The sequence below is a fragment of the Xenopus laevis genome, chromosome 8S (assembly GCF_017654675.1).
Source record: "Xenopus laevis strain J_2021 chromosome 8S, Xenopus_laevis_v10.1, whole genome shotgun sequence".
NCBI classification, from domain to species: Eukaryota; Metazoa; Chordata; class Amphibia; order Anura; family Pipidae; genus Xenopus; species Xenopus laevis.
Genome location: NC_054386.1, coordinates 94,774,685 through 94,801,521, shown reverse-complemented (window position 1 = coordinate 94,801,521; position 26,837 = coordinate 94,774,685). Strand labels below are relative to the sequence as shown.

Below are 26,837 nucleotides of genomic sequence, written 5' to 3'. Positions count from 1 at the left end.
CTTTAAATCTCTGCAAAAAGAAAAAAAAAACACAATGTAATTCCCGGGATAAGTGCAAATAAACAGAAATTTGAATTCTCCTATTTTTTTCAAATTCTGATCGAATTTGGACTATTCCCTAGTCAAAGTACACGTAAATTAGCTCGAAATTTGAATTTTTTTAATTAGAGTTTTCACTTCGACCTTTGATAAATCTGCCCCTTAAAAGTGAGTCTTAAGGAGTAACTTGCTCTTTCTGGCTTAAAAGTGTATATACAAATGTTATCATCACTCACCTATGGACAATGTTCTTTTCGTGCAAGAATTTCAGACCCAGCACAATGCAGGCCGCATAAAATCTGTAAATAGAAAAAGCAAAATAAATATTTTTTCCCAACAACCTTATGGTATAAGAGATATTATTTAGCACTAAACAAGTATACATACTACATTACCATTCCCTGTGTTTTCATATTCAGTATCACACCAATGGTACTTACCTAGTGCATTCCAGTGGTAGGTCATACTTCTTCAAAAGATGGTATAGGTCACCTCCTGTGGCACAGTCCATAACCAAGCACTCATTGTATTTGCTCTCAAAGGACGTGATTAAGCCAAGCAGGAATGGAGCTTTTTCCTTCTTTACCAATTCCATTATCTCTCTTTCTCTCTTGATACTGAAAAATAAAGAATAAGAACATGATCTTATATGGCTGGTTGAAATGATATTATAAGAAGGAATAATATTGGTGTGCCATGGGTAAGTGCCAAAGTAAAAATGTGCCCAGAGCTTGAAAATAAGCCCCAGTTTTGTCTTCTATTGTGTATATCACCAAAAGAAAACTCTACAAAAGGGTTTGAAAGAACTTATTGTTAGACAGGGGCCAACACTATTTTCCTATCATCTTCCATACTTACTCTTCAACAACTTCAGGGTCTGATGTATCCTTTGTTATGGCCTTTAAGGCCACCCTCTTCTTTGTATATTTGTGTTCAGCCAGAAAGACCTGGAATAAAGAAAGAGGTACAATAAGTAACCCTGATTTTATTTCTTCATTTCATAGCCTTGTAATTCTTCATATTATGGTCTTCCCAAAGCCAAGACTCACCTTTCCGTAACTTCCTTCTCCCAGTAACGAAAGAAAGCAAAAGTCTTCACCACTTGACTCGTATATGGAAGGCCGTCTACCTCTGATCATCTAAAGAAGGAAACAAAACAGTGTTACTTGGGATTGATCAGATTCAGTCTCAGGTTTCAGTTTCAGGTTGGTGACTCTATTTTAACACAAACTAGCATGCAATAAAATGTCTTAATAGCAGTTACTCATAGCAAGCAATTCAATGCATGTTTTCTAACTTGTAGGATATGAATCAAAACTGCAGTAATTGCTGATTGGTTGCGAGGAGTTACCACTTTTTTAGTTTAAGGGGGTTATTAATCAAGGTCCGAATTTATCTGAGTATTTCTAAGTTAGAAATCCAAGCAACTCTGATTGCCTGAATGGACCTTATTTATGAAGAAAAAAGCCGAAAAAATAGGGTTGGGCAAACTTCGGAGCTTTCCCCGAAAACTCAGAATTGTTCGTGGTTTCTGTGCAAAAAACTCCAAATCTACGAAAAAAATCGTAGTCTTCAGAATTTTTGGTGCAGAAACCACAAACTCATCGGATATCGGTATGGACATCAGCGCAGACACTGGAACCTTCACCATTGACTTATACAGGACCTCAAGAGCTTTTAGATGTCAGGGTTTCGGATTCAGAGTTTTTAAATCATCGGACTTCAATAAATTTTGAAAAATTCTGAGTTTTTTTTCCCCTCCGAAAACCATGAATTATTCAAGTTTCGGATATTTGGACCTTGATAAATAACCCCCTTAGTGTTGTTGAGCCTTCTGAATTTAAAATCGCTTGATTAACATGGGCAATAGGGTAGGTGCCTATTATTGTAGCAGCTCAAATAATTGAGGCACCATCGTTCTTGAAAACGGCACTTTGTATATTGTTATGGACAGGCTATATATTTGATCATAGTTGACACCTAAACATAAACTGATAACTGGTTGGTAGCACAACAACTGGATGTTAGAATGAAGGACTGCCTGCTGATCCACCACTGGGCCAATCATATAATAACACTGTAGCTTGCTCCCGATAACATGCTCGAAACAAAAGGCCAAAGACATACTTTGTAGTCAAAATGTAGCTAAACATATGCAACATTTACATGTAGTAGCAAAATCAGTGTTTTTTTTTAAAGGTCAACTTTTTCTGAATGAGTTTTTTTAGTGAAAAGAAATCAAATTTTTAGAGATGTATTATTCCCCAAAGCAGCAACAACTCAGAAAATACTCCAGCTAAAACCAGTCAAATTCATGTAAAAGTCAATGGCAGAGGTCCCTCACGATTTTCAGTGGGGTGATGCTGGTTTGCACTTGAAAACTCAAATAATTAGAGTTTTTTTGGGGACAAACTTGATACATTTTAAAAAGTCTAATTTGACGCACAATTTTTTTCCATTCCGACGATATCAAACTGAATTATTAATAAATTGGCCAAATTTGTGGACGGGAGTTCGAGTTTTTTTTATATTCAAATTATAGGAAAAAAATCAAGTTTTAGTACATAACCCCCTTTTAGAGTTTACTTTATAAGGCTTCAATCAATCACATTTCCAATTATGTTTCTTTACCAACCCGTGAACTATTCTGTCAGATTATTACCTTCTCTGGACTCTTGCTCGATTCTAGTTCTGTACTATTTAGTGGCTCTGGAGGTTCCACTAGTGATAATTTTGATCTCACGTCAACCTTTATACCAACCATAGGTGGTTCCACATCACTTGAACCACTGGAAGAGTATTCTTCACTGGACTCCTGTAAATACATTGAATAATAATTTAAAACATAAAATTATGCTTTGTCCTGTAGCACCTGAGAATACTATGGTCAAATCAGTACGTCTGGCTGCAAAAGGCCAAAGACATAAAAGCTACTTTTATTATCCCCCAAAGCAGCAAATAATCTGAATCCGAACTCACGCTCAAAAACTCAAACTCTGTATCCAAAAATACTCCAGCTAAAACCTGTCAAACTCATGTAAAAGTCAGTGGCAGAGATCCCCTTAACTATTTGAAGATGTTTTCTCCCTTCATGATTTTCAGGTGTTTTGGGGTGTTTGATGCTGTTTTTGAAATTATTCAACTTTACAAACTCGACACAACAATTTGAAAAAGTCGCACAATTTGATCCAACTAAATCGACCTGAATTATTAATAAATTCGCCAATTTGCGGTCATATTGACTTTTGGTGTTTACTGTGAAAATCAAATCAAATATTTCAAACCTTAAATAAATTAATTAATAAATAAATTAGCCAAATTTGTCGATGGGAGTTAGGTCGAGTTTGTTTTATTCAAATTATGGGAAAAAAAGTTTTAGCAAATAACCCCCTTATAGTTTATAAAGCTTCCATAAATAATATTTCCAGTTGGGTTCTTTAGCAACCCATGCACTATTCTGTCAGATTATTTATAAATAGTTTTATAACTTGGTTTAGCGAAGGAGGAAATATTGTGAAATTGCATTTATCTGTCCCTTTCTGCACTTTATTCTGATTCTTGAAACAATGTAGGGTAAGCCAGTTCTCCTCCATCCAAGACAGATATGTAAGTTGCCCAGCTTCTGCTACTTTGTTGTACGAGTCAGAACCACCAGAACAAAGAGATTCAAAAGACTGCTCTCAATAAAACTTTCATTTATAAAGAACTTTGGGTGAAGTTTTTTTGCTTCTAAGAACTTTGCATTTATTTAAAGAACTTTAAGGGGCAGATTTGTCAAGGGTTGAACTGAAAATTTACATTTTTGAGTTTTTTTTATGGTCAAACTGTCAAATTCAACTAGGGCTTCAAGCTTTTCAAAAAATTTGAATTCGATTTTTGAGATTTATCATAAACTGGCCCTTTAAAAACTCAAATATGACTATTCTGCACCTAAAACCTGCCATATTTCTGTTTAAGTCAATGGGAAACATCCAGGTATCAATTTGGAGTTGTTTGCAGCCTTCCTGACATTCAAGTTTTTTCTGAGAAAAAACTCAAATCGAGTTTTTTAAAATCAAATTGAATTCGATTCGAGTTTTTGGGTCGATTGTATTTACCTGAGTTTAAAAAATTAGATTTTTTTAAAAATAAATTTAAAAAACACAAGAATTTGAAATTCAACCCTTGATAAATGTGTCCCTAAGACTACTGAACTTGCCAAGGCAATGAGTGTTGACTTCAAAGTTGCTTAGAATTTATTTTCTGTTTATAAGGTTTAAAATCTTATATTTCAAATTTCCGAGCAAAGTGTTTGCAATAAATGAAAAGTCATAACAGATATCTCTAAGTATTATACTTACATCAGAGCTGCTAAGATGACTTGAAAGACTAAATCTTTCACACTCTTCAATGTGTACATCCGTATCTCTGGTCTCAGCAGCTGTAAAGAACAAGCCAAAGAATATTTTCAATAACTATAGGATTTGACACCCATAACCAAAACATTTAGGGGCAGATTTATTAATATTGTAATAATAATACAATTAGGGGCAGATTTATCAAGGGTTGAATTTTGAATTTGAAAAACTTCGAAGTTCGAATTCAAAAAGACCAACCATGCTATCAAAACCAACATCCCCGTTCTCCTTTTTTTCAAATTTGAATCGAATTTGGGCTATTCCCTAGTCGAAGTACACAAAAATTAGCTCGAAATTCTAATTATTTTTATTTCATTTTTTCACTTCGACCTTTGACAAATGTGCCCCTTAATATTGTAATAAATAATAAATTGTTAATTAGAATTTTCGATTTTTGTTCAAAACTCACAAATTCGATTTGGGAATAATCCAAACTCGAATACGAATTGGAATTTGAGATTTATCATACCTTCACCCTGGGAACAACTGAAATCTGACTATTTGCCGCCTAAAACCTGCCGAGTTCATGTACAAGTCAATGGCAGAGGTTCAGTGACCCATTTGAAGATATTAATAGCCTTCCTTACATTCGAGGTTTTTTTGGAGAAAAAACGTCATTAGAGTTTAGTCGAATTCGATTTGAGTATTCGGGTTGGTAATATTAGTTTGAGTTTTAGACGTTCAAGGTTTTTCTTAAATAAACTCCCATTTCAGTATATTCAAATGAATTAGCGTAAAAAAAATCACATAAATTCGACCTTTGTTAAATCTGCCCCTTAGAGCACATATCTTATTTCTGGCTCAAACTGCCATGAACTGAAAAGATTGAACACTTCATCCACTTTAAAAACTACTGTTTAAGATGCTATGGTGTTTATGCTTGGGGCCATATATAGAGGATACACTTTATTATGTATCTTTATTACTAGTGAATGGCGTTCTCTCAAAAGTGTTCAAGCTAACAATGGAGAAAGATGGAGTCATGGAGACAAGGCCAATGTACCATCATAATGTATTTTACAGATAATTCCTCAAATACTGTACCTGGACATTCAACAGCTTCTTCCATGAGAATATTGTTTGCATGTGGTCCTTTATACATGTCCATTGCAGTTTCAGTAGGATTTATGGCCTCTTCCTCATCACTCCATTCTTCACTCCTGTTGGTCAGTTCCAGAACTGGAGCTTCGATGGGAATTTCGGTTTTTTCACTTGAAGTTTCAATGGGATTTTCAATCCTATCCTCATTGGTCAGTTCTTCCGCATGGAACAAAAAGTCCTTACCTGGTGTCAAATCTTGTTGTTGACAAACCTCCTGGGGTGCAGCAACATTGTCATAGCTAGGATTTTTGGCCTCTTCCTCATTACTCCATTCTTCACTCTGACTCCTGTTGGTCAGTTCCAGAACTGGAGTTTCGATGGGAATTTCAGCTTCTTCACTTGAAGTTTCAATGCGATTTTCAATCCTATCCTCATTGGTCAGCTCTTCCGCATGGAACAAAAAGCCCTTACCTGGTGTCAAATCTTGTTGACAGACCTCCCGGGGTGCAGCAACATTGTCATGGCTACTGGACTCCTAGAATTAAAAGAAAAAGGGAAAATAATTCTACTTAATGAAAAATTATATAAAATTATACAGACACACACACACACACATAGCTAGTGATTTACTGGAAATTGATAAAGAAAATCATATAAATATTAAACATAGGGGGGGTTCCAATACAACAAAAAACCCAAAGGACAGAGTAAGTATGAAAACAAAATAGAGGTAAAACTACACATGTGCAAGTGTTTACTTACTGCTTCGGTACAATTCAAGGGATGAACCTATAAAAAAAGAAGAAAATAAAGTTAAAATAAAGCTATGCATTGATTGGGAGAATATAGGATAAATGTAGGAGCAGCAAAAATGGACCTTAGATCATTAGCTATGGGGCAGATTTATCCAGGGTCGAAGTGAAAATTAGAATTAAAAAAAATTCTAATTTCGAGCTATTTTTTTGTGTACTTCGACTAGGGAATAGTCCAAATTCGATTCAAATTTGAAATTTTTTTTGAAAATTCGAATATCGAAATTTATCATGTACTGTCTCTTTAAAAATTGACTTAGGTAAACAATAGGTGAACTTTGAATCTAATTCGATTGAATGCGCTATTAAATCTGAAAAATAGAGCTGGCACTACTCCGACACCCCAAAAAAAAATGATCAAATTAAGTAAAGTCCAGGAGTCTCGAAATATTTGTAAAGTAGTACAAAAAAGCTTTATTTACATCTTGTATAAAAAATAAAAGCCTGACGCGTTTCGCGTCCCCACAGGACACTTAATCATAGGCTAACTAATTAATGTTACATACAGAGTATTTAAAGGAAAAAGAGCCAATAGAAAATCGCATGGGCGGAATCACAATTAGTTTACAAATAAACGTATGTTACTGCCCCTATTGGCTCATTATTTAAAATACATTTCTAGTACAAATAGTTGTTCTAGTATAAATGTACATATATTTTTCATACAAAAAAAGTATGGCAATATATTTCAGAAGTAAATATGTATAAATACAAAAAAAATAAAGAATATTGAATATAACAATATGAAGAAATAAATATGAAAAAGCAAACAGGGGTTATTTATATATTATAAGGTTAGATAAAGCAAGAGATATCAAAGTCATAATTTAGACCCAATGGTTGTCTAGTTCCTAGGTGAAAAATCCATTTTGCTTCTTTTCTCAAAAGGTCCGAAGTAACATTACCTCCACGAATATTAGGGGGCCGATTCATCAAGGGTCGAATATCGAGGGTTAATTAACCCTCGATATTCGACTAGGAATTGAAATCCTTCGACTTCGAATATCGAAGTCGAAGGATTTAGCGCAAATTCTGCGATCGTACGATCGAAGGATTATTCCTTCGATCGAACGATTAAATCCTTCGAATCGAAGGATTTAAATCCAACGATCGAAGGAATATCCTTCGATCGAAAAAACGTAGGCAAGCCTATGGGGACCTTCCCCATAGGCTAACATTGACTTCGGTAGCTTTTATCTGCCGAACTAGGGGGTCGAAGTTTTTTTTAAAGAGACAGTACTTCGACTATCGAATGGTCGAATAGTCGAACGATTTTTACTACGAATCCTTCGATTCGAAGTCGAAGGTCGTAGTCGAAGGTCGAAGTAGCCCATTCGATGGTCGAAGTAGCCAAAAAAACCTTCGAAATTCGAAGTTTTTTTACTTCGAATCCTTCACTCGAATTTAGTGAATTGGCCCCTTGGTGTTATTTTATCAATAGCAATTACACTTAGAAAAGAAGCAAAATGTATTTTTTTTTACTCGAATATACATTTTTTGGCCTGATCTCATGCAAGACCTGAAGCAGGCATGGAGTTTAATAATCAGTGATTGGCATTGATTATAGCTACTGATGGGCAAATTTCTCCCGTTTTGCAGAAACATTTTGAGAATTTCCCGAAACAGCGGAAAATTTGCGAAACTTGAAAATTGATGCCTGCGTCAATTTTGACTCCAGCGTTAAAGTCAGTGGGCGTCCAAACAGTGTTGACGTGAGGCGGTTTTGACACTGCCAATTTTCACTGGAGTTTTGCGAATTTATTCGCTGGAGGCGAAATGTAGAAGTACGCGGCGAACTTGCTCCAGGCGAATTTATTCGCCCATCACTAATTATAGCTACTATGCCTACTCTTTCATAGCCCCAAATCAAGCATATCTGTTTTGTGGGGTATTAGATTTTTATACGGGATGAATTGAGAAGACGAAATGCAGTAAACAAAGTGAAAAAAAAATTCTAAAGCCTTACCTTGTTGTTTCTCCGAAAGAATTTTCTTACTCTTTTACAGAATCTTCTAAACATGATTTCTGTAATAGAAAAAAAGTGGATGAAAAGACATTAAAATAACAGATTTATACATTTCAACCATTATTATGCTTTCAGAAACATTTTTCTCAAAAATGAAAAGAAAGTTTTAATATACAGCAAGCTCTTATAAACACAACACGACAATGATAGACTAGAAGGGCTTGAATAAATAGATTTTACAAGTTCAGACACAGGCAGAACATTCATAAAGCCCCAAAATATCAGTTTCTTTAAATTCCTATCAGCCAAAGATAACCAAGTATTTATAGGCTTTATCATTTTCCCATTTGGGGATTATTTTTAAAACACATTGAACCCACACAACTTCATCCACCAGCAAAATATAGATTATTGACCCAGGGGTTCCTACAAGCTAGTTAACTCAGTTTAATCAAAGTTTTACAAAGGCACATCAAGCTAAAAAAGATCTAAAAAGAACCAAAATTGCACAGGTATTAAAATAATCTCTTCTAAATACTATGGCATATTTGGCTCAAGCTGGAACTGCCATTATCATGAAACAATCACCTACATGTTCTAGTTAATTCCTATAACAGTTTCTTCTTTAAACACAATATAAATATTATAATATAATAAGTGATGGGCGAATAAATTCTGCTGGCACTAATTTGCATAGAATTTCCGCATTTCGCCACTGGCGAATAAATTTATGAATTTCCCGCAAAAATTTAACACTATCGTGAGCTTGGCAGCAGGCGTCAATTTTCGATTTTCATGATTTTTGTGAAAATTTATGATTTTCGCGATTTTCCGTGAAAATGTTCGATTTTTACGTTTTTTCCGTGAACATTTTCAAATTTCACATTTTTTTGTGAAAATTTACGATTTTATGATTTTCGCCATTTTGCGAATTTCGTAAATTTTGCTTGCAATTTCACGAATTTTTCGGGAAAAGAGAGAAATTCGCCCATCACTAAATATAATTAAATAATTAAATCTTTCTTATATAAAGTTATACACTGACTTACTTGTTTTTTTAAATAGATTAGTTCTTAGAAAGATGTTAGTAGCAGCAGCACTCAGCACAGGTGTTCACTGAATGCTCGCTGACCACCAACTGAGCTGTCACATGACTGGCAGCGTGACTCATGCTTATCTGATTCATGGACCATTATGACATCATAAAGTCTGTTTATCCACTACTGAATATCAATGAGCAATGATGACATCACAATGTCTGTTCATCCACTACTGAATATCAATGAGCCATGATGACATCACAATGACTGTTTATCCACCAGCAGGATGGAACTCAGATTCTTTAGTTATTCTAACAGGATAGAAAATATGGCTTAATAAAATTATAATCCACACTCAGCAACAGTGATGGACGAATTTACTCTCCAGGCGCAATTTGCGGCGAATTCCCGTGATTCGCTGCCGCCGAATAAATTTGCAAAACCGCTGCGAAAATTTGCAAGCGTCAAAAAAACGGATGCCAGCGTCAAAAACGAGACGCCGACACCGTTTCGCAAATTTTTCACCGTTTTGCGAATTTCAAGGAAAATTCTCAAATTTTAACAGTTTCTTCTTTAAACACAATATAAATATTATAATATAATAAGTGATGGGCGAATAAATTCTGCTGGCACTAATTTGCATAGAATTTCCGCATTTCGCCACTGGCGAATAAATTTATGAATTTCCCACAAAAATTTAACACTATCGTCAGCTTGGCAGCAGGCGTCAATTTTCGATTTTCATGATTTTTGTGAAAATTTATGATTTTCGCGATTTTCCGTGAAAATGTTCGATTTTTATGTTTTTTCCGTGAACATTTTCAAATTTCACATTTTTTTCGTGAAAACGACTTTTTCGTGAAAATTTACGATTTTATGATTTTCGCCATTTTGCGAATTTCGTAAATTTTGCTTGCAATTTCACGAATTTTTCGGGAAAAGAGAGAAATTCGCCCATCACTAAATATAATTAAATAATTAAATCTTTCTTATATAAAGTTATACACTGACTTACTTGTTTTTTTAAATAGATTAGTTCTTAGAAAGATGTTAGTAGCAGCAGCACTCAGCACAGGTGTTCACTGAATGCTCGCTGACCACCAACTGAGCTGTCACATGACTGGCAGCGTGACTCATGGTTATCTGGTTCATGGACCATTATGACATCATAAAGTCTGTTTATCCACTACTGAATATCAATGAGCAATGATGACATCACAATGTCTGTTTATCCACTACTGCATATCAATGAGCCATGATGACATCACAATGTCTGTTCATCCACTACTGAATATCAATGAGCCATGATGACATCACAATGACTGTTTATCCACCAGCAGGATGGAGCTCAGATTCTTTAGTTATTCTAACAGGATAGAAAATATGGCTTAATAAAACTATAATCCACACTCAGCAATAGTGATGGATGAATTTACTCTCCAGGCGCAATTTGCGGCGAATTCCCGTGATTCGCCGCCGCCGAATAAATTTGCGAAACCGCTGCGAAAATTTGCAAGCGTCAAAAAAACGGATGCCAGCGGCAAAAACGAGATGCCGACACCGTTTCGAAAATTTTTCGCCGTTTTGCGAATTTCAAGGAAAATTCTCAAATTTTTCCAAATTCGCCCCTCAAATGCTGAACGAACATTGCACTGTACAGTACACAAAAATAAATGCAATAGGGAAATATTTGTGACTGATTTACAGAAATACAACAAAAATCATAAAGAAAAATACTTGTAATGAACATTTAGGGGGATTATTTACTAAACTACGGTTGGGCTTTTGGGGGCAAAACTCGAATTTTTCCTTTTGTAAAATTTTTCGAGATTTATTAAAGCTGATGGACCAAAAAGCCAGAATCCAAGATCCGCCATCTCAGACCTGCCAAGGTTGTGTGTAAGTCAATGACAAAGGTCCCTATCCTATTTTGAAGTTTATGTGGTCTGTGCTGGAATTAACCAGAAAATCTGACCATTTTGGGCTTTTCAGGCAAACATCTGAAAAATTTGGGCTTTTAGGGAAAGAGTCCAAAAAAATAGAGCGTTTTGGGAAAAAATTATACGATTAGGTTCTTTGCTTGATTTTAGAGAGTTTTTACCCGAACCGATTAAATAGAGCTTTTTTAATACTAAATAAGGTAAAATTGGGTATGGGAGTTTAGTCGTGGTTTTTTTATTTAAATTTAAATTTGGATTCTAGTAAATAACCATCCCCCTATAGCAATTGTATTTCCTATCACAGTCACACACGGTAGGGTCAGTTTTATCAGGAGCCAATTACCCTGTGTGTATGTGTTTGGAGTGTAGAAGGAAACCGATGCAGACAAGGATACAACATAGAAAGTCATAGCAGACACTGCCCAAGCGGGAATCAAACTCAGGACACCAGAGCTACAAGGGACAAGAGCTCCCCACTGAGCCCCATGTGGATGTGTCATTTTTAATACATCGCTAATAACACCAGTTCATTTTTTAACAACACCCCAATACATATAGAAAAAAAGTCAATGTCTGTCAAAATTTTTTACATGCGACAAATCTTTACAGTATGTGCACAACAATTTTTTCCTCACTCTAAATGCATTAAAGTCAATGGGTGTTTTTTCTTACGGCGACTTTTTTTTGTCTTGGCAACAATTTTGTCGCAAATTAATTTTTTTGCAGATGATTTTGGCCTCAGTTTTGCAATGGCAGATGGCAAAATGATGAAAAATTCACAGCAAATCCATGCCTGGCGAAAAAATGTGCTTATCACTATTAATATCACTATTAATAGCAATCCGACTGCCCGTATCGGATCCATTAGGATCCAATCGCTGGGCCCTAGGGCCCACGATCGGATCAGCCCATTATCTCCCTCTTCAATGTGGGCACTGAATCTGCCATAGATACCCAGTTTTGACCAGACATATCCCTGATCCACCTAACCCTGCCCATTTCCAGTTAATATCAGCAAGTTTTGGGGTCCACTATTCAGCACAGCCAAGTTTGAGAACATGGGGCAGGAGTATGAAATTAATTTTTTAAAATACACAGAGCTGCGCGCATGATTCCCAGCAGCCCTAGACCTCATTCTGTTGTGCGCCTAAAGCCTCAATATACCTTTTCATTTTCTCTGTCGCTTCCCTTTTTCTTTCAGTTATTCAGCTGTTTCAGCAAATGGATACATTAATTAATGTATCCATTTGGCCATAAAAAGGCACAAGACCACCATCTTCCATTTCAGTGTTAGGTAAGGCGGAATCAAAACCATTGTGTTATTTATGAGTCTATTTTCTTCTAAACACATATAATTTCTTCTAAAGATCATAATATTCCTAAAAGGTTCTGAAAATTCTGATTATGTGTCCTTTTCAACAAGATGCCGGAAAAGGGTATGTGCATCTATTTTGAAACAAAATAGAGGCAATCAATAACTGACGCTATTGAGAATGTTTGTAGAGCAGTTTTGTTTTTTTGAAAGATTTTTTTTAAGTTTTCAAGGGAGGGGGACAAAAGAAAAAAAAGGGGGAGAAAACCCCCCAATAATAATACATAACACATGGTTCATATCCAAAATACATAGTAGGCAGAGGTTCCTCAATTGTATTTGCAAGAGTACAATAAATACAGCATTTTACATCGCAGGTTACAACAATCATGGGGTGCTGTTTCCCAGTAGAGCAGGTTTAAGTGGTCCTCTCAATGTAAAAAGATTCTATAAAACAGTGATCCCCAACCAGTGGTTTATGACCAACATGTTGCTCACCAATCCATTGGATGTTGCTCCCAGTGGCCTCAAAGCAGATGCTTATTTTTGAATTCCAGGCTTGGAGGCAAGTTTTAGTTGCTTAACTGCCAAACAGTCTCCTGTAGGCTGCCAGTCAACATAGGGGCTACCAAATGGCCACAGCACCCAGGAACATTTTTCATGCCGGTGTTTTTAAATCCGAATGTGGCTCACAGGTAAAAAAAGGTTGAGAATCCCTGCTACAAAGTATCTCCAAATAATGCCAGAGTACTTATAGTATTTGCACTTGCAATGAACTATGTGTAGAATCACAAAGATACATGTACTCTTGTTGCTCAGTCTCTCCCAAAATATCCTCATTGCACTCCAAAGTACAGTCTTTCAGTCACTACACTCACTATCTTGTGCTCCTTAAACCTGATTTGGGCAGCTGACCACAATCTCTCAGGTTCCTCAATCACAGGGGATAACCTAAATCCAAGTTCTCCTCTACATACTATCAGACAGGTAATTGAGACTGCAGTGACCATGGAAATTAAAGGCATGTAGTTAATGCAAAACAACTTATGAAGATCAAAACAAGTCATAAATATTCCATGGTTGCAAACATAGATATCAGAAGGTCTTTCCAGCTGATGTGAGGTCACCCATTCCGATTAGAAGAAAGGAGGTTCTGGCTAAATATTGGGAAGGGGTTTGTTACAGTGAGAGCTGTGAAGATGTGGAATTGTCTCCCTGAATCAGTGGTACAGGCTGATACATTAGATAGGTATAAGAAGGGGTTGGATGGTGTTTAGCAAGTGAGGGAATACAGGGATATGGGAGATAGCTCATAGTACAAGTTCATCCAGGGACTGGTCCCATTGCCATTTTGGAGTCGGGAAGGAATTCTCCGCTCTGAGGCTAATTGGAGAGGCTTCAAATGGGTTTTTTTTTGCCTTCCTCTGGATCAACTAGCAGTTAGGCAGGTTAAAATAGAGTTAAAAGTTTTTTTAGTTTTTTTCAACCTAACTTACTATGTTACTATTAGGGCATGTTACTATTATGGATTAGTCTGTAATTGAGCATTCCAGCTGGTTCAGGCAACAATGCTAACCACTGAGCTACAAGTTCTAAGACTTAGAGCAAAATAATCTACAAAAATAAACTTACATGACATATCCTAGTGCACTTTCAGCTGTACATACAGTATATTATATATGTTGCATTGTTTACAGGAGCTTACAACCCAAGGTCCCTATACCATACTGTGGTCCATTTTAACCTCGCTGTATATTTTTCAGGTGTGGGAAGTAACACACACGAGTATACCGAAGATTACACTGGCTAGAACCAAATCTAGAAACCCAGAGCTGCAAAGCTAATCACTGCTTACGAATAAAGCAGGCCTCGTTCTCTATGGAGTGCAATTCTGGACAATCATCTACAGAAATGATTTACAGGAAAGGGAGGCCACCGTGAAACACAAGACAACCAAATTCATTACAAACATGGGTGATCTAACATAAGAGACTTCCTAGAAAAAAGGCAGCTTAGACATGATATATATATATTTATATATTTAATGTAAACAAGGTCACAATGCAAAATTGGCTCTATTAAGAAGCGACAATAGGAGTGTCTGACACTCTCAAAGCAAGATTAGGACCTGCAGTTCTTATATCTCACCTTTTGTGCAGATATTTCCTGCTACAACCACAGGTTCCTGTGTTGAGGGGAATGCAAGACCCGCCCAGACAAAGCAGTAAATAAAGCTGCAGGTTGGCTGCACAATGGGTTGTTGGAAAGTTCTTCTGCTCCTCAGGATCTTCCTCTCACTGTGCAGGTAGAGCATCTCTTTTCTCTCTTATGCACCCGGTCTATTCTATACAATTCTTATGCATACTCATATACTTATACATATACTTTCATTTTGTTTTTTCTTTTGAATCTACTATGATGTATTAAGCCTGGCTGCATGTCTAGATGTAGTTGTGGACAGCCTTTACCTAACTGCATTACTATTTGCTGGCTCAGCTTTGTTAGATCAGTCACTTAATTATTGCAAATAAAACAGATCCATGATTTAATGTTTTCTGGAAAAACAACTTTATGATCTAGAACCCCAGCTATGCACGCACTGTACTGTGCACAGAAGATACATTACTTTCTAATAGATTAAACTTGCGATTTCAGGTAGGTAGCCCTTTCTTGAAATTGAACCACTGTATCTGCCAGTACAACCGCTTCCGGGAGACAATCCCACAGCTTCACTGTCCCTATTGAAAATAAACCTCCAGGCAGGGGCGTAACTACAGAGGAAGCAGACCCTGCAGCTGCAGGGGGGCCCAGGAGGTATAAGGGGCCCCATGAGGCCCTAATTAATGAGAAATTTCAACACTAATTGGAAAATCAGGACAACCTCTGGATATGTTGGGGCCCTAAAATGTTTTTGCTGTGGGGCCCAGAAACGTCTAGTTACACCACTGCCTCCAGGGGATGGAACATGGGATTAAATCTTATTTTTTTGTAATGACATTATTTAGTATTTTTAGAGAACTATGTATCAAATTATGTTGTTATTGCTGCTTTCTGTTTCAGTGCATTATGAAGACCACAGGACCCTCCATCATCTTCCTTGTGACTCTGTTTTCCCTACTGATCCCGACTCACTCGGCCCCTGATCCCACCCTGGACACTCACTGGCAGCTGTGGGTTAAAACTCACCAGAAAAACTATAAGGATGCGGTAATTTAAGATTGCTTTACTCATTATGCCAAAAGACTTGCAATGTAATAAGTAGAAATCTAGATATAACTACATTGATCAAAAACTTTTTTAGGAACAATGATCCTTGCAAGAAAACAATGGTCTGAATAACAGACTGGAACATTATGGCATGTCATTCCATAATAGTCTTTAAGTACAAGTTAATTAAACTCTGACGCTGTCCATAAAGTACATTTTCCACAAGAACATGTAGAGCGGAACCCGCGTGTTTACCTTAAGGTTTCTACCTGGCAATGATGGGATATTGTTAAAGGGATACTGTCATGGGAAAAAATGTTTTTTTTCAAAACGCATCAGTTAATAGTGCTGCTCCAGCAGATTTCTGCACTAAAATCCGTTTCTCAAAAGAGCAAACACACTTTTTTATATTTAATTCTGAAATCTGACATAAGGCTAGACATATTGTCAGTTTCCCAGCTGCCCCCAGTCATGTGACTTGTACGCTGATAAACTTCAATCCTTCTTACTGCTGTACTGCAAGTTGTAATGATTTCACCCCCTCCCTCCTGCCCCTCAGCAGCCTAACAACAGAACAATGGGAAGGTAACCAGATAGCAACTCCCTAACACAAGATAACAGCTGCCAGTTAGATCTAAGAACAGCACTCAAAAGTAAAATCCAGGTCCCACTGAGACACATTCAGTTACATAGAGTAGGAGAAACAACAGCCTGCCAGAAAGCAGTTCCATCCTAAAGTGCTGGCTCTTTCTGAAAGCACATGACCAGGCAAAATGAGCTGAGATGCACCTACACACCAATATTACAACTAAATACACTTGCTGGACGGGTTCAGGAATTACATTTTATATTGTAGAGTGAATTATTTGCAGTGTAAACAGAGTAATTTGGAAATAAAAATGACACCAAAAAAAATCATGACAGAATCCCTTTAAATAGTAAGTCAGATTAAAAATGACACATTAAACAAGTTCAAACTTATATACTACTGAAACCTGCGTAACTTCTAGACCGGGGGTCCCTAACCTTTTATACATGTGAGCCACATTCCAATGTGATAAGAGTTGGGGAGCAACACAAGCATGAAAAATGTTCCTGGGGTACCAAATAAGGGCTGTATTTGGCCATTAGGTAGCCCCTATATGAACTGGCAGCCTACAGGAGACTCTGTTTGGCAGTTCACCTGGTTTTTATGCAACTAAAACTTGCCTCCAAGCCTGGAATTCAAAAATAAGCACCTGCTTTGTGACCACTGGGACTAACATCCAAAAAGTTGGTGAGCAACATGTTGGTGAGCTATATGTTGCTCACTGTTCTTGATGATCCAGGGGAACCATCCATATCTGTCTTTAGCTCTGCTAAATTGACAGTTGGAATGTCAAGGACTGGCAGTTGACCAGTCCTGAATCATTCTTTAATGAAGTTTATGTTTTCCATACGTGTTAGATGAGATCAAGGCATCCTGGATCAAATATCTCAAATATATTTTTTTCCAGGTTTAACACAAGATACATGTATATCTATAAGATTCATGATTCTGTTTGGGGGGTTGTGGAATAAGAGGTGCAAATGCTGCTCTCGTACTATTACCTAAAATGTTTAATGATTTAAACAACACCTTACAAATGACAGGAGGAGGAACGTGCCAGACGGACCATCTGGGAGGAGACAATGACATTTATCACAGTCCATAACTTGGAATATTCCTTGGGACTCCACACTTATGAGGTTGGGATGAACCATCTGGGAGATATGGTAAGAACTCCAACCTTCTATGTAAACTTTTGTAGTACTGAAATTGAAAAAAATATGAATAATTGGGAATAGCAAAAAGGCATATGGTATTCAATCACTTCAAGGGTATTGAAATCATGTACTTAAAGGGCATGCCTTAAATAAAATCATTCAGCCTTATTCTATTTTAGACTTCCCCTTTAAAAATAATAATTCATGGTAAATTTAATACAAACCATATTTCAAATAATCTATATGTGGCCTCCATCTATGGGAACCCCAGTATTTTCCTTCAGGGTCCCACTAAGAGATAGTTTATAATCATAAATTGTTATATAACAAAGATAGTATTCTGTAATATAACACACCCTTTAAGCACCTCCAAGCAGAATAATAAGGGCAATGTTTAGTCAATTCATTCAGGCTTAACCCTAGGTAGTACTAATTTTCCAAAGAACGTTTTAGCTTAGGAAATAGCAGCTGATTCCAAGAAGAAGTTACAATTCAAGTATCTCACCATTAATATTTTCTCTTATGGTGATCTGATGGTTCTATATACCTGCAAGAACACTTCCAATGGCAAGTTAAATATTGAGACACTCACAAGAGTATGCATACAAACAAAAGTTGACCTCCTGGCACTATAGGAAATCCACAGGGCCACAGATATAAAAGTAAATATAGTTTTTAAAAAAAATTAATTAAAATATAATATTTCCAAAGGCTCTAGTGCCTAGTAGGCACTCAGTCATGAGTTTATTCATTTTGGAAGTCACAGGAAGCTTCTCTAAACAGGCACTCTCAACAGTGATGTTGGTCACTACTTTGGCTTCAGACAACTTTTTGGCAGCAGAACAATCTCTCTGGTCTGTGCTGGGACACCCACACCGATGTCATGACTGAGCACTTCAGGTCCACCTTTCTTCTTAGCTTCCTGAAGGGTTTCCTCCTCTTGATGGCTGTTAAAATGTTTTTTTATAGTTAGTTATAGTTATAGATACAGTAGAGTACTGTAGGGTTGTTTCTTCCTCAGTTCTCCCAGAGATACACGCTGAACAGCAAAAAAATGTAAAACTCTTATCATCAACAATCTTTATTAAACTAATTGTACTGATGCATTGATTATCATTTATCATACCACCAATTATTGTATCATGTACAGACAGGTGAGGAGGTAGAAGCAACAATGACAGGTTACACCAGCTCAGACGATTCATTGGCCAACATGACCCGTGTACCAAAAAAGTTATTGGAAGCTCAGCCTCCAGCATCAATAGACTGGAGAACCAAAGGCTGTGTCACCAGTGTGAGACGTCAGGTATTTTTGTGTATATTTATATAATGCACAAGAACCATGAATATCCTGTAAACTATATCCTTATAAACGGTGACTAGTGATGTCATCAGTTATAAACGGTGAGTAGTGATGTAATTTTTGTCACATGACTCCTAAAACTTGTGTATTATAATAAATAGAGTACCCCTTGTTGGAAAATACAAGGATATTAGAAGTCACCTCGGAGTTCCATGACCTGTATAAAAGCGCTCGGCCTTGTACTTTTATATGGTCATGGAACTCCTCAGTGACTTATAATATCCTTATTTTTTACAATACGGGGTACTTTATTCACTTTATATTAGCATTTAATGGGAGACAGAAAAGTAACTTCCCTTATAACACTACAAAGCAGGTTCAGCCTTGATATAAACACAGGGATACACAGGATACTTCAACTACAAAGGCTGCACTAGTTGTATTTAAAGGAGATCTAAATCCTAAAAATGAATGTGGCTAGAAATGCCATATTTTATATACTGAACTTATTGCACCAGCCTAAAGTTTGAGCTTGTCAATAGCAGCAATGATCCAGGACTTCAAACTTGTCACAGGGGGTCACCATCTTGGAAAGTGTCTGTGACACTCACATACTCAGTGGGCTCTGATTGGCTGTTGAGAAGCTAAGCTTAGGGCTCGTCACTAATTATCCAGCAGAAAATGAGCTTCCCTGGCTGTAATATAAGCTGATGCTACAGGTTTGCTGATTATTAAATTCTGACGCTAATTGCACTGGTTTCTGTGCTGCCATGTAGTAATTATCTGTATTAATTACTAATTAGCCTCATATTGTGACATTTCTATTCTATGTGTACTGTATATTGTGAGTGGGTCCCTAAGCTCAGTAAGTGACAGCAGCACAGAGCATGTGGAGTGAATCAGCAGAAAAGAAGATGGGGAGCTACTGGGGCATCTTTGGAGACACAGATCTTTACTGCTAAAGGGCTGTGGTTGCTTTGGGCTGGTACAGAAGCACAAAACATAATGAACAACATTTCTAGCTACATCTTTAGTTAGACTTTAGTTCTCCTTTAACTAAAATGTATTAAGTACAGGCTTGCTTTCTATAGAGCTGTGCCTGGTTTCTTTTAAATAACCTTGTAAACTTAACCTCCCAAAACACACAAAAACAGCTTAACTGGTTCTTGATGAGTTAGGACCTAGTGTCACCTCCAGCAGAAGCAGGTCTCCATTCTGGCACCAATATCAAAATGTAATGTTAGCCCCTGCCATAAGATATCATGAGTGAGGTTCCACCCAAAAAGCTGCTTTTAATATTATGTTGAGTAAATAAAAAGGGATCATTCCACTTGAAGTTATGACGTTTTTTTTTTTTAAAGGAGAAGTAAACTCTTGCTAATAAAAACCCCTACCCTACAGAGACTCCCCTCCCTGCTCTCCCCCAGCCTAGCTGTTGCCCTTGGTAAATGCCCCTAACGCTTTACTTACTCCTCTGTACAGATTCAGGGCATCAGAGTTCATGGACTTCTCTTCGTTAATCTTCAGAACTGAACATGCGCCGATTTGCAGCGCTATTCCAGAAGATTACCGAAGAGACGAAGATGGCGCCCATGAACTCTGATGCCATGAATCTGCACCGAGGGGTAAGTAAACACTTAGGGGCATTTACTACGGGTAACAGCTAGGCTTGGGGGGGGTCTATGTGATGTAGGGGAGTAGGGGTTTTTATTAGCAAGGGTTTACTTCTCCTTTAAGTCTGCCATAGTCCATGCAGTTCTTGTAACAACAGTGCAATGCAAATCACCTTTACTGGTTATAGACCTAGTTCTGATGATTAGCTGTCAAGAATACCCCAAAGTAATTATTTTCAGGTGCCCAAGACCCTAATAATATTGTGTTATTTGTACTTTCTCTAATATATATCTAATATATGTGGCCAATCTTGATCTCATTTGGAAGACAGGAACAACAACCCTTCACAGATGTGCTGCAGCATTACTTATGGGCCAGAGATTGGCTGATATAATGCCTATACATTATAATATAATGCCTGTAATGTGTGCTGTAAGTATATGACCCTGTATACAGGTATGGGGCCTGTTATCCAGAATGCTCAGGATATTTCCATAATTTGGATCTTCATACCTTAAGACTACTAGAAAATAATGTAAGGGGCAGATTTATCAAGGGTCGAGTTTCAAATTCATGTGAGTTCGATTACGATTTTTCACTCATAGGCTAAAACAGCAATTCGGCAGGTTTAAGGTGGCGAATAGTCGATTCCGAATTCTTAACGGGCCAGTACATGAGAAATTTCGAAAATCTAATTTGAATTTTTTTTTAAAAACTCAAATTGAATTCTAACTATTCTTTAGTCGAATTCCACAAAAAAAACGAGAAAATTCGATTTCAAAATTAGAATTTGAAAATTAGAATTGCCGGTTTTGCTTCCAATAAGGGTTCATTTATTAATTTGGATCAAGTACAAGGTAATGTTTTATTATTATAGAGAAAAATTAAATCATTTTTTTAAAATTTGGTTTATTTGGTTAAAATGGAGTCTATGGGATACGGAAATCCGTAACGCTGAGCTTTCTGGATGATGGGTTTCTGATAACGGATCCCATACCTGTATATAATATAGTTATATATTTCTCAATATTATAGTGCATTGGGGACTATTCAAGTAGAAATGGTGGCAAAATAACTAAAGATATCATCTACCATACTTTTATCGCAATTAATAATTTCCATATTCAATTCTTTTCAAATCTTTACTAACACAGAGAAAGTGCGGGTCTTGCTACGCTTTCAGTGCTGTGGGGGCTCTGGAATGCCAATGGAAAAAGAAAAAGGGCACCCTGGTCACATTCAGCCCACAGGAACTGGTGGATTGTTCTTACAGTGAAGGAAACAAAGGCTGCAAAGGGGGATCTATACGTTCTTCCTTTACATATATGAAAAAATCTGGTGTTATGGAGGATTTCAATTATCCATATACAGGAAAGGTAATGATTCAGTGGAAAGATTAATATCATTCCCATAGAAAATAGTCTGATCTGCAACAGGCTTTACACAAACTGGATTTCATGGAATTTTGATAATGGATCTCCATAAAGAGGTAATTAATGACTTAAAGGGATCCTGTCATCGGAAAACATGTTTTTTTTCAAAACACATCAGTTAATAGTGCTACTCCAACAGAATTCTGCACTGAAATCCATTTCTCAAAAGAGCAAACAGATTTTTTTTTTATTCAATTTTGAAATCTGACATGGGGCTAGACATTTTTTCAATTTCCCAGCTGCCCCTGGTCATGTGACTTGTGCCTGCACTTTAGGAGAGAAATGCTTTCTGGCAGGCTGCTGTTTTTCCTTGTCAATTTAACTGAATGTGTCTCAGTGGGACCTGGATTTTACTATTGAGTGTTGTTCTTAGATCTACCAGGCAGCTGTTATCTTGTGTTAGGGAGCTGCTATCTGGTTACCTTCCCATTGTTCTGTTGTTAGGCTGCTGGGGGGGAAAAGGGAGGGGGGTGATATTATTATTATTATTAACATGTATTTATATAGCGCCAACATATTGCGTAGCACTGTATATCACTCCAACTTGCAGTACAGCAGTAAAGAGCGACTGAAGTTTATCAGAGCACAAGTCACATGACCAGGGGCAGCTGGGAAATTGACAATATGTCTATCCCCATGTCAGATTTCAAAATTGAATATAAAAAAATCTGTTTGCTCTTTTGAGAAATGGATTTCAGTGCAGAATTCTGCTGGAGCAGCACTATTAACTGATTCATTTTGAATCAAATTTTTTTCCCCATGACAGTATCCCTTTAAACATTTAGTGAAACTGAGTTATAGGCAAGACATCCCGCATATTGATCTCTGGCTCATATATAAATAATGGATACTAATAATAATAATAGATGGTGCAGTTGAGCATTGATAGGATTCTTTTCTTTTCCATATTCCCCACTAGGAAGAAAAGTGCAAAAAGAAGAAGCCAAGCAAGACTGGAGTCATAAAGGATTTCCATAGTGTGCCTGCTCGCGATGAAATATTACTTATGAAAGTTGTAGGAACAGTAGGACCTGTATCAGTTGCCATAAACTGCAGTAGTAAAGGGTTCCGTATGTACAAGTCAGGTGGGTACCAGAGCCTGGGTAATACTGTACTGTCTCTGAAAGGCAGCGTTTCCACCTATTAACATTCCAGCACTCAAGCTTTGGGTTCACCAAGAACTTAACTGAGATGATAACATTACCAGCAGTCTATGGTGCAACACTTCATTCTGGGAGTGCAAAGAGCAACACCTGCGTGCAGCTTAATGCTGTATCCTTCTAAATACTAACACTGAGTATGACAGTGCACTTAGTTTTGAAGAGATACATTCTCTACAGTAGGTAAGGAGTAGCAGGATAGAGTGTTTTATGTAAGGAGACACAATGAAGATATAGGAATGTGCTAAGGAACAAACAACTTTGAAGCTCATGAGAAATATCTATGCTGGTTTGAGTGTGTAATTGTATGTAGACCAAGATCAAGTTCAGGCAGAGGTTTGGGCAAGCAGCAATCAAAACACCTTGAGAACAGGCAGAAGGTCAGGGTAGACAGAAAACCTGCAGAGCCAAATATCAGGCCATGGGTCAAAACCGGAGAATCAGAATATGGAAGAACAGGACTTACAGGATACAGGACACAGGATTAGGCACGGAGTTATGGTATACATATACAAGACACAGCAGTTTACATATACACTTCGGCAAAATCTGTTCACAGTTACATTTGGATATTGTTAGTAGACAATGGGGAAATTGCCCATCAAAACCATACAAATCTAGGATGGAGAATATGACTTTTACATTCTCTTGAATTTCTGCTTTGTTCTTACCAGGTGTTTTTTATGATCCATCTTGCACCTCCACTACAAACCATAATGTGCTTGCGATTGGATATGGTAGAGAAAATGGCATGGACTATTGGCTGGTTAAGAACAGGTAAGATATATGGGAAGATAAAGAGAAGTGGGGGTTTGACTGAATTCAGAAGAGAGGTCCCTGTATACTTCTTAGTATATTCTTTAATCCTATCAGGAAGACTCAAATGGGGAGGTTTGGTGTACACATTGTTTATTCCCAAGCTGTACAACATTTTTGGCTGGGGGGGCCTTTTGCAGGTACTCGGGTACAAATAAATGTCGTACAGCCTGAGATGAACAATACTTTTAAAATTAGTTGAATACTTTTAACTGTGTTTACAGTGAGTTCATGGACTTTCCAGGTGAATACAGGCAAAACGAGGCTTGTTGAAACTTCCTCCCACCCCACTAATCATTGTACCTGTGAGTGCGCCTAGTGGCAACCAATGGCTTATAACTGGAATTGGAGGTTTAGATTTGGGAATCAGAGTCCTTCTTCTGCATAGTATCAATTTTTGCATGATCGTCTTCTAATGTGCCAGTCAATCAAACTGATCACTAGAGTGGGAGGACTCTGATCACTGTCAGCCTGTGAATAATAAAGAGGATGTACCCAGCCTACAGACATCTTTTAACATAATAAAGACACATGTTCATCAAGTTCAACCGTAAGTCTATAAATAACCTGCCTAACTGCCAGTTGATCCAGAGGAAAGCCCATTTGAAGCCATTTGAAGCCTCTCCAATTTGCCTCAGAGGGGGAAACATTTCTTCCCAACTCCAAAATGGCAATGGGACCACCAGTCCTGGATCAACTTGTACTATGAGCTATCTCCCATATCCCTGTATTCCCTCACTTGCTAAACACCATCCAACCCCTTCTTATACCTATCTAATGTATCAGCCTGTACCACTGATTCAGGGAGACAATTCCACATCTTCACAGCTCTTGTTGTAAAAAACTCCTCTCCAATATTTAGATGGAACCTCTTTTCTTTTAATCGGAATGGGTAACCTTGTGTCAGCCGGAAAGACCTACTGGTAAATAAATCATTAGAGAGATTATTATATGATCCCCTTATATATTAATACATAGTTATCATATAACCCCATACGCGCATCTTCTCCAGTGTGAACATCCCCAATTTGGCCAGTCTTTCCTCATAGCTAAGATTTTCCCTTTACCAGCTTAGTTGCCCTTCTCTGCACCCTCTCTAATACAATAATGTCCTGTTTGAGCACCCCTCCTCTGGTGAATATCTGCCCCATTTAATACAGCTCAAGACCTTATTTGCCCTTGATGCTGCCGTTTGCGACAGCCATTGTTTGCGACAGCCAAGTTTATCATCTACAAGGACTCCAAGGTCCGTCTCCATAATGGATTTGCCTAGTGCAGCCCCATTAAGGGTATAAGTGGATATTTTTACATCCCAGGTGCATGACTTTACATTTATCAACATTAAATCTCATCTAACTAGAAATAGATCAGAGAGAATTGTGAAGGTATACATAGATGCCAGTTCTGACATCAGAAAGTGGTCAAATATAAAGACTTTATTGTACAGCTTATCCAGAATGTTCTGAATTATGGGAAGGCCATCTTCCATAGACTCCATTCTAATCTAATAATTAGATTTTTTCAAAATAATTTCCTATGTCTCTGTAATGATAAAACAGCATTTTCTGTCTTTATTGACTAATCTATAAGTATGTACCGAATCCATAATTTAGGGATTTAACTGAATCCTCCACAAAATATTTACTGCACCCAAAATAAGAGCCAGCAATTTCATATTTAGAGTTCAGACAGATAAAAATGTGTAGAAGTGCTGGAATGGTCTAAATCCCTAGTTTCCCTAATTTTTTTGGTTCAATTGTAAAATGGATGGCTATAGATAGATACACAGACTGTCACGATCGGCACCCTAAATCCAGAACAAGTGCTAAGCTCCCTGGTCTCGGCTCTGCTTCCACCTGTAGCAGTCGCCTTTCACTTTGGGAGGAGCCCTCTGCTAATTGGATGCCGCCAGGTCTTAATAAGAGAGGAGCAAAGCAAGAGTTCTGGACAAGCAAAAGATTATTTACCAAGGATTTTAGGACGGAAGGAACTCAACTCAGAAGGAGCAAATGGAATAGCGTGGTCAGATAGGCTGAGTTGGTACAGGCAGAGTTCAAGCAAGGTCAGACAGGCTAGGATCAGGACTGGAGAGTTCAGAATAGTCAGGCAGGCAGGGATTAGGATTGGAGAGTTTAAGCAAGGTCAGACAGGCTAGGATCAGGACTGGAGAGTTCAGAATAGTCAGTCAGGCAGGGATTAGGATTGGAGAGTTTGGAATAGTCAGACAGGCAAGGATCAGGATTGCAGAGTTCAGAATAGTCAGGTAGGCAAGCAAGGGTCAAAACCAGGATACACAAATTAAGTCACGTAGAATAAGCACCCAGGAACCAAACAAGTTAGACCTAACAATGGGCAACTAATTCAAATCCGAAGTCCCTTTAAATACCTTTGAATTTCGTGCCAAATCACGATGACTGCATCACGCCGATGCGTAAAACCCCGAAGTGCGCTCCATAGGAGAACCTGCAACGAAAGGCATAGGAGCCACATGGAGGGCGTCCCCGCCGGCCACTAGCCCACCATGGTAAGCTGTCATTACACAGGCAGATAGATACATAGATGAATTCAGGATATAAACTACGTGTAAAAGTTTCAGAGCACAATAACCATGTCTAACGATTGTGACTATTCATGTATCCTGTATCCTGAAAATGATTTGATCTTTTTCCAGCTGGGGAGTCACCTTTGGAGACCAGGGATACATTAAAATGGCTCGAAATCGCAACAACCATTGTGGCATTGCCCTGAAAGCTGCCTATCCCATTGTGTGACTCCTGTCGGACTATAAATGGGCGTCTGGTTTCTGCTAATTCTTTTGTGCCGGAATTTGTTTTTATGTTTTTATAATGATCTTTTTTGTTCAGCTCGATAAGTGTACCCTTCATTTTATTTCTGCTTACAGTAATAGTCTACAACAGTGGTCCCCAACCAGTAGCTCGTGAGCAACAGGTTGCTCTCCAACCCCTTGGATGTTGCTCCCAGTGGCCCCAAATCAGGTGATTATTTTTGAA

At 37.6% G+C, this 26,837-nt stretch overlaps 1 protein-coding gene across 3 annotated transcripts; it reads left to right on the top strand.

The window, feature by feature from the left end:
* Positions 1 to 1,074: 1,074 nt before the first annotated feature.
* Positions 1,075 to 26,837, top strand: XB5914295.S (provisional ortholog of cathepsin S S homeolog). 3 transcript variants are annotated; one of them, XM_018233423.2, is made up of 8 exons: positions 1,075 to 1,244; positions 15,608 to 15,754; positions 17,387 to 17,509; positions 18,651 to 18,806; positions 21,572 to 21,793; positions 22,770 to 22,935; positions 23,685 to 23,787; positions 26,498 to 26,837. In XM_018233423.2, the coding sequence occupies exons 2-8, from the start codon at positions 15,614 to 15,616 to the stop codon at positions 26,595 to 26,597; spliced, it is 1,011 nt and encodes a 336-aa protein (XP_018088912.1). In that variant the 5' UTR covers positions 1,075 to 1,244; positions 15,608 to 15,613; the 3' UTR covers positions 26,598 to 26,837. The 3 variants fall into 3 exon arrangements, with proteins under 3 accessions (XP_018088912.1, XP_018088914.1, XP_018088913.1); XM_018233425.2 differs by lacking the exon at positions 1,075 to 1,244 and adding an exon at positions 14,724 to 14,852; XM_018233424.2 differs by lacking the exons at positions 1,075 to 1,244; positions 18,651 to 18,806 and adding an exon at positions 14,724 to 14,852.

Coding starts and splice junctions, on each gene's coding strand:
- XB5914295.S (XM_018233423.2), top strand. CDS start 15,614: ATGAAGACCACAGGACCCTCCATCATCTTCCTTGTGACTCTGTTTTCC. Junction 17,510..18,650: donor TGAACCATCTGGGAGATATG/GTAAGAACTCCA, acceptor TATCATGTACAG/ACAGGTGAGGAGGTAGAAGC. Junction 23,788..26,497: donor TATTGGCTGGTTAAGAACAG/GTAAGATATATG, acceptor ATCTTTTTCCAG/CTGGGGAGTCACCTTTGGAG.